Here is a 13,406-nt window from a genome sequence, read left to right as displayed (position 1 = left end):
GCTGCAGTTGTTCTCTGCAGCAACAACCAACAGCATCAATTAAACTTCATGAAAAACAAGCCATTGTCAAAGCCATCCCTCACCAACAATTCAAAGAGGAGCCTGCTTGGAGAGATGAGGCTTGAGGAGCCTTTGGTAACACCCATGAGTCCCACCCTGGTGCCTTGAAAATGTTAGAATCCAGGTAAATGTCCTGCCTTGTAGAAGGAACATCTGCCTGGGAACTGAAGGGAGAGTCACAGGCAGAGGGAATCAAATGAAATATGGATTTTCCCATCTGAAACACGTTACTCTGGCACAGTGCTGGGCTCCTTGGGCCTTGTATTTCCTCAGGGGCAGCAGTGTTGGAGTCCCAGTGGCACTTGTTATTTGTAGTTTCCATTTATTACAAAGCACTGTTATTATTTACAGAATATACTTTTTTATGGACTGTTACTGCATCCAAGTGCAATAACTGGTCTAAGCTCAAATCCCTGGGAGAACTGTTGAAAGAGAAGCAATTCAGACACATATTAATATGACAAGGATTTCCCCAGGTTTAAGGAAATAAAAAATATGTTTTGTACAAGTGAAATAGTTCTTTCTTGCAGTATAAAGCTGCTCTTTTCTGATGATAGCAATGAAAGAATATTGCTTCTGTCACTGATGCCACTGGAAATGTATTGCCCCTCTCCAAGAAGCCAGTGAAAGGACATGGCTGGTTTATTCTCTAAACGAGGCTGCTGAGAAATGCTCTGCTCCTGGCATTAGCCCAGGCACACTGCTGCTGCTGCTGGGACCTGGCCTGAAGGGAGGCCAAAGGCACCAAGGCAGCAGCCCTGTGCCAAACAGCACAACCCACCTGCAGGGAATCACAGCACGCTTGGAGAAGTGAGCAGAGGAAAGAAATGTGTCCAAATGTCAGATGGAAATGAATCCCTGTCATCTGTCACTGGGGTGGAGCAGGGCTCAGCTGCTCCTCAGCACAGCCAGGGTCTGGCCCCTTCTCCTTCAGCAGCTCTGCACCTTGTGTGAGACAAGCTGGAGCCCTGGGAAGGCTGATCTGCACTTAACCTGTGGCAGGGAGCCTGGCTGTGAGCAGAGCTGCCAGCCCCTCTCCCGTCACTGCTGTGTTTAATGGCCTGGCTCTCCAATGAAGATTTTGGGTTTTGGAAGTAAAATCATGAAATTGTTCTCAAACCAAGATGATCTGTCACTCGAATGTATGCACTGGAGTGAGCACAGAGAAATTACTGTTTCAGCAGAAGTAAAAATTTCCTGAAAGGCTGAAGTTGATGTTTGTGGTTCCACTTTCATGCCTGTCAATCTGCAGATCTGACAAGTTCATTTTCCCCCAGCAACATCCTCCCAGAAAACACCTCCCAGCTGGGAGGGAAATGGGAAAAAAACTCAATTGTTCCTTCTAACATAGGAGTTCATCAAATTCTTAAGCACACAGAGACTGATGGAATAACAACACCTGGGCTTGGTGCTGGTGCCCAGCATCTCCACAGGGTTCAGAGCAGTCCTTGCTCCAGGACAAACCAGCACAAGGCTCAGGATGGTTGTGCCTTTTACTGAGCTGAATTCTGGAGGAAATTAGCAAAAAATTTAACAGAAGAGGAGTTGCATCAGTGCAAATGAACAAAATGAGAGCACAGGAAAGTCAGGCACGAGCAACAGTGTCTGTGGAGTGAGCAGTGGGGCTGGGCTGTGACCGAGCCCCTCTCCAGCTCCCTGGCAGTGAGCTCCTACCTCAGATATTTATTGGTTGTGTCAGGAATTAGCGAGAGTTCACTGACTGAATAATAACATGCCAAAGGCAGTTTTTTGACTTTGCTAATGTAATTAAAGAAAGCAGGGGGAAAAAAGCCTTGCACCAGGGGTGGAATCAGGGCTTCCAACAGTGTGAGTGCTGTCTCTGTGGCAAGGACAGGATGTGAAATGTGGAGGGAGAGGATGAGGATGGCAGTGAGGAGGATCATGCAGCTGATCTTAGCTTTGCTCTTTCCAGAAAAAGACAAACAAGCTGCCCTTGCAGTTCAGGAGCTGGACACATCTCCAGACTCAGGTTTTATTTGGCTGTTTTTTGCTTTTGTGCCCAAGCACCTTGCAGGAAGACTGGACTTTGCTTATTTTGAGAGCTTCTCTTGCAGTTCTGAGGAACCTTTCCTAAGTGGGGAAACAGCTTTATGGCAACATTTCCTTAATGCTGCCCTGATGATTGAACACATCCAGCAATGTCACTGCATCAGGACTGAGCATGTTTTTCTGCCACGAGAAGAGGGACAGCGTGGGCTCCGTGATAAAAGCCAAGCTGCTATTTTTAAACAGGGATGGGGGAAGCTTTGGGTGATTTTAAATCAAATCAATGCCTGGACAACAGGGTGCTGCTTCCCCCCTGCCTCCACTGCCAAGTTCCTCTTCCGAATCCCAAGGATGTTTGTGACAAACAACAGGATGGGGCTCCGGGGCTGCCGCAGCCGCCAGCGCCCGGCAGGAGCGCCTGGCTCTGCCCCGCCGGCTGCGGGGCTGGCAGCGCTCCGAGCCTCCTCTCCTGGCCCTTCCCGAACGTTTTCAGTGTCCGCTCCCAGCCCCAAATTCCCCCTGCCTTGGGGAGGTGCCTGCTCCAGTTGTGTCCCCCCCAGAGCGGTGCTGGGACACTGAACCAGGAGCAGAGCGTGTCCCCGCTGCCCGGTGGCCTCTGCACCATCCTTGGATGCTGCTCTCCAGCATCCCCACAAGTGCATTGGGAAGGGAGAGTGCCTTCCTCGTGCCTGTATTCCAGTCGGGATTCTGGGAGAGGAGCAGGATGGGAGGGACCCAAAACCTCAGGGAAGAGTTTCAGTGACTCAAAGGCAGGTGAGCAATGAGCAGGCAGCCACGACCCCTCTGTTTGCTGCTCCCTGGGCACACCAGCCTGGCAGCTCCCTCCTGGTGCTGCTTTTATCTAAGTTACTAATTACACATTACCTGTATGTCACCAGGCTGATCGATGGGAGCCTGAGGGATCAATACTGATGCAGATGATGGTGCTGTTTGCCATGCAGAGCCTGCACAGGCTGGGACAAACAGGGCACCATCGATCCCAGAGGTGGGCTGGGATGCAGGGAGGGATGGGAGGTGCAGTGAAGGGGAAGGATGATGAGCTGCCTTCCTAAATAACATTTGTGACACTGGGACAGTGTCCTGGCCAGGGGCTGCTGTGGCCCTGCTGCCCCCAGGCTGCCCCAAACATCCCACCCATCCTGCTGCTCTCCCTTGGGAATGGCACAAGACATTTTAATCTAGGTTGGTTTTTAGTCCTTGGGAATTGATACATTTAGAAGGTTCACACTGATCTGAAAGTGAACATTTCTCCCTCTTTCTGTGTTCTTACTGGATGATCAGTGTCTAAAGAACAGACAAAAATCACAAGGTCTCCTGTATTTTGCTCTGCTGCTTAACTGACCAAAAGCTGAAGCCATGTCTGTAATGCCACCATGCTGCTGCCAGTAAGAGGGATCTTGGCTGCAGAATGCAATCAGATTTTCCAGGAAGAAGCTCTTGGGACTACCATGAAACCTGGGATTACAGTGTGGCTAAATTGCATAACTGGGGGTTTCTGCCTGTCTTGCTAGAGCCTTGTGACTGTTCTGATTCTGTCATGGCGATGCTGGGAAATTGCTCTTTAAAACCAGAGGAACCTTAGAAAGGCACAGGCAGGTCAGGATCATTTCCCTCAGCACTGGGTTTGTCTTGAGCAGGGAGTTGATGGTGGTAGGATTGGACAGAGAGCAGTGTGGGGTGAAAGCAAAACTTTCCCTGGAGGCTTTTTGTGCTCTGTGCCTTGAGTGAAGTTCCAAGCTCTGCAGCCTCCTCCTGCCAGGCCCCAGACCAGGAGAAGGATCAGCAGCCATGGGCCACAGGCAGGTTGGATCAGCCACCCCTTGCCAGCAAAGCAAGAACCCTTTCCCTGAACAGCACACAGGGAAAAGCTTCCCAAAATCAACACAATCTTGACTTTATTGAGACTTTTAGGGATGAGGGAGGCTGCTCACCCTGCCTGTGAGGACTCATTCCTAAGCAGCAGATGGAACCAGCTCAGTGCTGGAGCGTGGTCACCCATAGTCCTTCCTTAGTACCACGAGCGCCCAGATCAGAAATGTGCCCAGATTTTCTGTTTGATGGGGTTTACTGAGTGGCAATCTCAGTTTTCATCAGCCTCACTGCCCTGGGAAGGCCATTCCCACGGGGATGCTCTGGGCTGTGGAGCACAGTCCCTGCTGGAATCCTGCCAGAGGCTGCTCTGGCTCTCAGCTGCCCCAGGCTCAGGCTGTCCTGTGGGGCAGTGCCACTGCTGGGGGCTGTGTGGGTTGGGACAGCTCAGAGCAGAGCCTGGGGCTCCCCAGGGCATCACCCACAGATCCCGTGGGTGAAAGCACTGCCTGACACACTGTGATAGCCCCGTGCTCCTTCCAGCAGCTCCCCCACTGCCAGACACTGAAAAACTGCTCTGAGACCTTGCAGGGATGAATGCAATGAACCAGAGCCCCTGAGCAGCACCTGGCAGCCCCCAGAGAGGTTGTACAGCTACAATCAGCCCTGGAGAGCATTTCCTGTGCTTCCCTTTCAGCCCCATGTAGCAGGAGACATTTCTTCCTGGAATTAACTCCTGTTTTTAAAACCCCAGCAAAGAGGCTTTTGCTGAAGGACAACTGGCAGGGTTTCAGCTGTGCCCCCATTTGCCCTCCCTGTCCCTGGGGTCAGAGTCTTCTCCAGCAACAGCAGTGGGTTGCAGCTGAGGATTGGGGCACCCCACACATAAATGGGCCAGCTTGGCTACCTCAGCCTCTTTGGAGGTGCTGCCATGCAGGTTTGGGAGGAAGGATCCCCCAGAAATTTCATTTTAGTGAGCTGACACCGTGAACAGGGAGTGAGCCTCATCTCTAATCTCAGAGGCAGCTTTGACTTTATCGGGTGTGAGAGCTGAGCAAATGTTCCTTTATCCTTCCTCCTCTCCCTGTTGCTCATTAACTCTTTCATTAGGGATCATCGTCTTGTCTTTTGTGTTGGGGTGTTGGGTTTTTTCCTGAGGAGTGGATGCCAGGCATCAGGACTCCTGTTTTCAAAGTATGGTGGCAATTAGCCCAGCTCTGAACCCTGGTGGCCTGTCTGCATCTGCAATTAGAGCTCTGCTCTGTCTGCCTGAGGTTTTTATCTTCCTCCCTTCTGGGCTGCAAAAGGCACAACTTGACTCTCCAAATGTACAGCAGGAAAGTGTTAAAGCTGCAGCTTGAGCCTGGCTGCCCTTGCTGTGGGGCTGCTCTCAGGATTGGTTCCTGTTTGGTTCAGGGATCAATCCTTGGCCTCTGCACCTGGATTTATGTGAGTGCAGCTCAGGGCATCCTTCTGAGACAGTGCAGAGCCTGTGGGGGCTGATTCTGGCTCTGCTGGTACCTCTGCTCCTGCATTTCTGGCATGTTCCATGCTCCTGGCTGAATGCACCTGGCTCTTTATCAGGATGTTGGATTCCTGATTCAGTGTTTTATAGAACTGAACTGATTTACTCATACCTTTGGTGCTCTAAAAGAATACCTCAGGTTGGCTTTGTGAAATGGGAAAAGGAGAGCAAAATTCGGATTTCAGTGGGAAAATGTCTGTTCAGAGAGAGGAAAGGTGACTTTGGGACCTGGAAACCTGGGATTTGGGAGAAACAAACCCCCACTGCTCTGCCAGCATCTCAAGGGGACCCCCTGGCAGAGCTGCCCCCCATCCCCATCAGAAAGCTTCTCTACCAAACCTCCAGCTTGCTCTGCTTTCCTTCCCTCCCCTATAATTTCATCTCTCCTAAAATCCCTGTTTTTCTCTGAGATAATGTGATTTTTGGGGAGGAGTTTCTCTCCCTGTCACCTCACTGCAGCTGATTTCTATTGAAAAGCTTCCTCCTAGGGAGGGAGGGGGAAACAAGGAGAGAAATTATGGAGGGGCAGCATTTCTGAATCCAAATACATTAAACCATTTAATTCTGTTGACTCAGGGCTGCCTGGCTCTGAATGGGAATTAATCCACAGTGCACAAAATTAAAAAGCACAAGACAAAATGCTTAGCAGGCAATGCCAGGGTTTAAAGCAACCCATTAGCTTGCTCAAACGTCCCCAGTAAATTTTCATTTGTCAATAACGCTTAGAGCCTACAGTTTATTTACAGCCTGTTCAATATTACCAGAACCCCTGGCAGCTCCTCATTTGTATTTATCTGCCACAGTCAGTTTCCTTTCCAGGGACTCTTCCTAATCCTTTGCTTTGTATCTGCTCCAGATGCAGCAAGGATGTGCCACCCCCCAGGCAGAGGTAATGTGGGGTTACCCTTTTCCACCCCAATTATCCCCTGCAGGGGAGACCACCTGCAAGGCACCCATCCCTGAGCTGAGATCTGCCATGGGATCCTCCAGCCTCTGTCCCACACCCAGGGGACCCTCTGGCCACCAGCCAGCAGAGATGGGAATCTCCAGACTGGGAGAAGGGGACAGCACAAGGAGCTGTGTGTGGCCCCACAGCCTGGCTGAGCTGGAGCAGCCACGGCTGAAATCTGTCCTGCTCCATCTGTCCCAAATCAGATCCCACGGGATGAGCCCTGCAGAGGAGAGCGTGTAACAGGATTTCCCCCCAAAGCAGCTTGAATGCTTCCAGGCAGAGAACAAAGCCTGGCTGGCCCTGAGAATTTCTCCAAGCAAAGGAGTTTATTCTCGGGCACAGACACGAAGGGGCATTAATCTCCTGTCGTGGCTCGTGGCCAGCTGGAGAGGTTTGGTCCAACGCTCAGGGACGTGGCTCCCTGCAGGGGTGACAAGTCTCCAGTGGGGTTTGTCCCTCCCCAGCTTCCTGCCCTCTCCCTCTGCACTCCCCCGAGGCAGAAGCACAGGCAATTGCAAAGGAATTTTAAGTGGATGCAGCATCACCAGGGCTGCCTGGGGAGATACAGGGCAGGCTGGGCAACCTCTGTGTCAGGTGTAAAGCTCAGAGAGGGAAATCATTCCAGAGGCTTAACCACAAAGATGGAACTGGACACTTCACAGGGATCATCTGCTGCACCCCAGGAGGTGCAGCAGCACCCTGCCAGCAGAAAGCCTGATCTCCACCACTCACCACAGCTCCCTGTCCTGCACAACATCCTGAGCTGGGGGCAGTGACTGGGATCTGCTGGGGGCAGTGAGTGGGATCTGCAGCCCCAGACCCGTGTGTGGCTGGAGGTGATGCTCAATAGCTTTAGTGCTGAATGCAGGACGCAATCACTGAACTGAAGGGCCACTTGCTTTTCTCCCACCCTTGGTTAGGGTTTGCAAGCTCCTCATGCTGCTGAGCTCCAAGATGGCACGACAGGACACCCCACCTTTCCACCCCAAAGAGCAAAGCCCCATCACTTGCCTGCTGCTGTCTGCATGTAGCCAGCCAGGGTGCAGACTCGGCGCTCGCAGGCTCCGCCGGGCAGCACGACAGCGACGATGGCCAGCAGGGAGCTGAGGGCCAGCAGGGCACAGCCGCCCGCACACAGCACAGCGCTCGTCTGCAAGGACACAGGGGGCTGTCAGAGAGGTCACCCCACCGCCACACCACCCAGAAATCCCCCTCTGGAGGTGGGGAGTGGACCCTGTCATGGGTGGTTCTCCCACCTTTTCCCTTCCGCCTTTTGTCGCTTCAATTCACCGCTCGGTCCTGAGCCCGAGGTGCAGCCGTGCCCTGCTCCCAGGGCTCGCTGGCACTGGGGCTGCAGTGACAATTGTCCTAAACCAGTGCCATTAGATGTGTGTGATGTGTCAGTGCCTCTGCTGAGCGCTGAGATGGATCCATGGCAGCCCTGCCCCAGCAGCCTGGCAATGAGCAGGCGTTTTGGGGATCCCACTGCTGCTCTCACTGACATGGCAGGCTGCTCCCACCCCCAGCAGCCTAAAAACAGGGAAGAGCATTAATTCGTGGCAAAACAGCTCGGCCTTGGGTACAGGTGTTCAATCACTGCACTGCTGCTCTTTCTGTCCCCATTGCAGGTGACAGCGGGTGGCACTGGCAGCAGGGTGGCCTGTTCCAGCAGGGACACGTGCCAGCCCAGCCAGGGGCATGGCCAGGGCAGAGAGGGGACCTTCCTCCTGCAGCACCCAGCTGGTGACAGCGCTCAAACAGCGTGAGGACGCCTCAGGCCCAGCCACGTCAGCTCCTGTCCCTTCCCAGCACGTTCCAGGGACTGCTGCTGGCTCTGGTGAGCCACCCTGCAGTGACACCCCCTCAGCTCCCAGAGCAGCTCTCACTCCCAGCTCCCTGAAAAGCCTGCCTTTTATAACCTTTGTGGGAGCTGCTCTGAGGAGGGCAGGTCCCACTCCCACCCTTGTCCAGCCCTCTTGTCCTGGTGAGACATTCTGGTTAGCAGTGCACAGTTTGCCTTTTTTATCTTCCCCCCTCTACCTGAGCTTTTGGGCAGCCATGGTTGTTACAGAAACAACCCCAGTACAGCTTTCCATTTACCTCCCCTCCCCAAAGAGGTCACAAACAGTCTGCTTCTGTTTGTAATAATATAATTATTATAATAATAATGTAAATTACTCTGCAGGAACCACAGGCAGGCTGAGCAGGGGAAGAGGAATTGGATTTATTCTGTGATGCCAATGGGGGGTCCCAACAGCTAAAAACCCCCTCCCATGAGTGGTGCTGTCCCACTGCCCTACACCTACCCCTGCTACTGACTGCTCAGCTGGACTGGCTGCTGCTGGGTGACACTGCCACTGCCAGCTGTGTCCCAGCAGCTGCCACTGCCCCAAGGAGGGACACACTGGTGTGGAGAGGGACAGGCCAGGCACCCCCTGACACCCTGGTGTGAGTGCTTCTCCTGGGGCTGTGCAGTGATTAGAAATCAGCATCTTATTTATAGCCTATTTATGCACCGAGCAATGCAAATGCTGTCCCAGCAATAAATGAATTCCTGACATGCAATGCAAAAGGAGCAGCAGTGCAAAAGCTGCTGAAATGGAGAGGCTGCTCCAGCAGGGAAATCTGCTCCTCTCCAGAGCCTTCCAAGGCACTGAGACCTGGACAGGCAAGAGCTGCTTCAGAGCTTAAGGTACAAGGTTGGGACACCCCCAGCAGGGCCCCCTGCCCTGTCCCTACACCAGGAGGGACCCATGGGATTTGGGATGGGATGGGATGGGATGGGATGGGATGGGATGGGATGGGATGGGATGGGGTGGATGACCCAATTGCACAGACACTTCCCCAGCCTGGGGCCCCATGGGGAAAGCAGCCACAGCCCTGCTCCCCCACTGCTCCCAGGGCAGCAGCATGGCCAGGAAATCTGGATTCATAACAAAAAAAAAAAAAAGGATTACTCTGCCTGGCGTCTGCATTTCACCTTCCGCCCAGCAAAACCATCCTCCTTTGCAAGGACCATTAATTATTTAGAGCAATGAATTTTTCAGCAGAAAGGGGTCTTGTGAAGCAGGCTGGTTCCTCTCTTGTGTGAAGCATATTATTTTTAATGATCTAGGTTCTCCTTAATTGTGGTGGCTCAAATCCTCTAAAAACTCATAGTTCCTGCTGGAAACAAGTGATGAGCTGCTCCGACTGTTAATCCCTGTGGAGAAGTGTGAAGGTCTTTTTCAGGACAGAGTGACAGGAAGGAGGCACAAACAGGCTGGGTGCAGGTGAGTTAAACTGGCAGAAGAGCTGGTCTGGTTTGGGAGCTGCCAAGACTGAGGGGTCTCAGGGCTGGGAGCATCCTGATGTGCACAGGGGTGGCCAAAACCCCACAAATCCAGCCAGGCCCTGGTAAAGGGAACAAAGGTCTTGTTGGGAATAAATGGGAGAAGATTCATGGGGCCAATAGGTGAAGGGAAATGGTGAGGTTTGGGTTCTGCCTTGTGGGCCAGGAATGCTGAGCCACTCAACAGCTGCCAGGCAGCTCTTGGGACAAAAGGGGTGGCAGGGGCACAGCTGCCCCAAAACCAGGTGACAGCAGAAAAGGGCACACCACTGCTCTTTGCCTGGCTCCCACATTCTGCTGGCTGTGTGCTGACATTACCTGCCAAAACACTGCATATGCTCTTGGAAACCAGAAGTTTTGCTTTTGTCATAACCTTCCCATGGCCTCAGCTGGGAATTTCCCAAGTGCTCCTGCCCTGTACTGGAGTTGCTCCTGCAAAGATCAAAAAGCTGCTTTCAAAGAGAAATAATAAGGCTTAAGTTTGAAGAAGTCCATGGAGCAAAGGTACCAAAGAATAGCAGCTGCAATTCTCTCCTTCCCACTGTGCAGCACCTCCTTCTCTCCTCCCTGTTTGTGCCTGTTGCATCTTGAGCAGAAAGGAGAGGATGCAGGAAACAGATGCAAGGGCTGAAACCCAAAAATAGACGGGGTGGGGAGGAACAGCAGGGATGCAGGAGGCTCAGGCAGGGCAGGAAAAAACCCATTTATCCCAGTAAAGAGCACAGCTCCCAGTGCAAACCCTGCTGGCTGCCCAGCCCTGGGCATTGCTGACCCCTGGCAGTGCCAGGGAGATGCCCCCAGGGAGGCTGTGAGCAATCCTGCCTCTGCCATGCTGGGAAAAGACATAAAACCGTGTCAGATTTTCTGCTCCCACTCCCAGGGAGATTAATTGTTTATCCCCAAACAAATTAATCGTCCCCTGGTGGGACTGTAAATATGCCTTTATGTAGCGTAATAAATTCTGATTAACAACAATCCCCTGCCTGTTTTTTAGTGTTTTACAGGTCTGACACATTCCATGGCTGGGCCATTCACTTAGCAATAAATCTGCTGAAGATGTTGTTTCATTCACCAGAAAAATCAAAATTAAAATGTCACATAATGGCCATCCTGGGAAGAATTCCTTAATTTCCCTAATGAAAACTTTGTAAAAGTTAACTCATCTTTGAAAGCCAGCATTAAAGCAGGGAGGGGGAAGGAAAAATAAACTCTCCAGTCCAGTTTTTAGTGCTGAGAAACACTACCTGGTGTTTGGTTCAGCAGAGATAAACCAAGCCAGCAAAGCTCCTGCCATCACTATGAACTGGGTCATGATGCACATTAGTTTACTAATGCAATTTATTAATTGGACCATCCCCCAACAGCTGCCATCCTGGATGGGGTCTGTGGTACCCAGAGCAGCAGGCTGAGGGCCAGGTTACAGACTGCTGGGGTGTTCCAGCCCTGCTCAGATGCTTCAGCATCTTTGGAAGTGGAGGCAGAAAATAAATGCCCTAAATAGCTGGGGATAAAGCCACAGGCTCAGTGAGGAAAAGGAAGTGAAGGTCACAGTGTGTCTGGCTTTTTGGGGGTATCTGTTGAGAGAAAATATCTATGAAACCCCAAATGGAGAAAGTAAAGATGTAAAGTCAACTGTAAGAGAAGTGGTGGCAAAAAGAATCCAACCATTTTCATTTTTAAATGCAACCCTTTCCCGTCAGAGCTCTGTGTGATCAGACATTCCTTATGGGAATCTTTTGGGGTTAAACCGAGTAGTGCTGCACCTGCAGAGGTAAAAACCAAACGGACACCGAGATTTTAACCTTGTTAAAAACCAAATCAGGACGGAGGTGCTGAGTGGGGAGCTGAGCTTTGGGGTTTGGGAATGCTGGCAGCAGCCGGAGGATGCAGGTGCCGGTGCCTCCCGTGCCTTGTCCCGGGCAGGGCTCCGGGAGCTCGGCAGGAGCAGAACCCGCCGGGGTGGGCGGGTGGAGCCTCGCAGCTCGCTCCTATTTCCCCACTCGAGGCACAGAAACAAACATTCGCCATCTGGGCGGCATTCGAGCGACCGCCAGGAGAGGATCCCACACATCCTCGGCTTCTCCTCCGCGGCAGTTCCCTTCCTTTGGGCGCCATCTGAGCGCTTTCTCCTCCCGGTTTGATCTTCCCTCTCCACGCTGCTCGCAGAAAATGCCACCCGTGCCCAGGGGCGCTGGGAAGTGCCCGCTGTGCCCGGCCCCGGAGCGGGCAGCAGCGCAGAGCCCCAGGGGTGATGTCCCAACGCCGAGCTTGGGATGTTTTGGGCTGAGCCACAGGGGTGCACAGGAGGCTCCAGCCCTCGTTTCTTCCCCTTCAGCTGCAGGATTTGGTGGATTTTGGTGCCCACAGCACAGCATGCACAGGGGATATCTCTCCCCAGCCCAGATTTAGCTGCACCACCTCCACTAAAACAAAGCTCAGCCAGTCCTGGCCTTCCAGGCAACTTTTCTAATTCCCAGCTCACCAGCATATTCAACAGAACACCAGAGGGATTAATGCCCAAACTGATCCAAGTGGGGGGGAGGAAGGCATTTTTTTAATTAGAGAGAAAATAAGGGACAGATAATATGTCTGATGAATTATGGCTGTCTCTCTTTAGCTGCCCTTGCATCTGGGGATGCTGGAAAGCAGTTCCTAATGGCACTGCTTTATCTAAGAGGATGATGGATAGTAGTGAAAGACAGAAAAAAGGGGAAAAGTAAGACATTAGCACATCAATGGTGTGCCTGTGACCTCCATCAAGGGATTCCAACCAACTTAATGAAATTTTAATTAGACAGCAAGCAGTGCACTGTGCCGGGTACCCGACCAGCCCTTCTTCCCCTCCCTGTGTCATTATCCTTCCCTGGGATTAGCCCTTTCCTGGCCGAGCCGGGCTCACCGCCGTGGCCAGCGAATGCCCCTCGGGTCACCCCCTTGCCCATCTGGCTCCTCACAAAGCCGGAGGAGCCCGGGCAGAGCGGGGTCTGCAGCCTCGGGAGGAGCAGGGGGTGTCCCACTGCCAAATGTCCCTGCCAGCCTGAGCCAGACTCTGCTCTGGGCCCTGCAAAGGGGGAATGCAGCATCAGAATGGCTCTGCTGTGCCCTTCCCGAGGTGCAGGGCTCGGGATTTGCTCTTTGAGGGGGGATACGTGGGCAGGTGACCCCTGTGACCTGACTGTCCCTGTCAGGAGTGGCCACAGCTCAGCTGAGCCCGCTGGCCCTGCAGCCCCGGGCTGACACCACCTCTTTGTCGGAGCAAAGCAGCTTCCCTCTCCCTCTGAGAGCAGGGACAGAACTAATCCTGAGAGCAGCCTGGCTGCATTTCCAATCAACCTGATCTCCCAGGGCCCACCCTTAAGCTGGTCCTGCCTCAGCTCCCCTTTCAGCCCAGCTTAGCTGAGAGCAGGCTGATGAGTCCCAGTGGTGGTTTGTGATTTGGGCACTGAAATGTGGGGCCACAGCCCAGGAATTACAGGTTTCCCCAACACCAGTGCTGTTAATGTAGGTCAGAAAAGTCTGGGTGGCTGATGAAAGCAGATAAATCTGCTCTGGGGTAATGTGCATGAAGGTGGTGATGTCAAGAATTCCTGACACTCAGCGCTCACAACTCTCGCCAAGGTTGTGTAAGTGCAATTAAAAATCAAATGGACTGGCAGACAGAGTCTGGTCTCTTGGGAAGTTCTTAGGATGAGGGGCTAAAA

At 52.6% G+C, this 13,406-nt stretch overlaps 1 protein-coding gene across 1 annotated transcript in view; it reads right to left on the bottom strand.

Moving 5' to 3' along the window:
- Positions 1-13,406, bottom strand: part of TMEM211 (transmembrane protein 211) — a 57,226-nt gene that overhangs the window by 38,242 nt on the left and 5,578 nt on the right. Inside the window, exon 3 of the mRNA XM_041482730.1 lies at positions 7,386-7,524. Coding sequence (XP_041338664.1) covers positions 7,386-7,524 — 139 coding nt within the window. The remainder of the gene's footprint in view (positions 1-7,385; positions 7,525-13,406) is intronic.

This window comes from Pyrgilauda ruficollis, unplaced genomic scaffold (assembly GCF_017590135.1).
Source record: "Pyrgilauda ruficollis isolate IOZ18807 unplaced genomic scaffold, ASM1759013v1 scaffold59, whole genome shotgun sequence".
Taxonomy (NCBI): Eukaryota; Metazoa; Chordata; class Aves; order Passeriformes; family Passeridae; genus Pyrgilauda; species Pyrgilauda ruficollis.
This window is presented reverse-complemented; position numbering and strand designations above follow the sequence as displayed.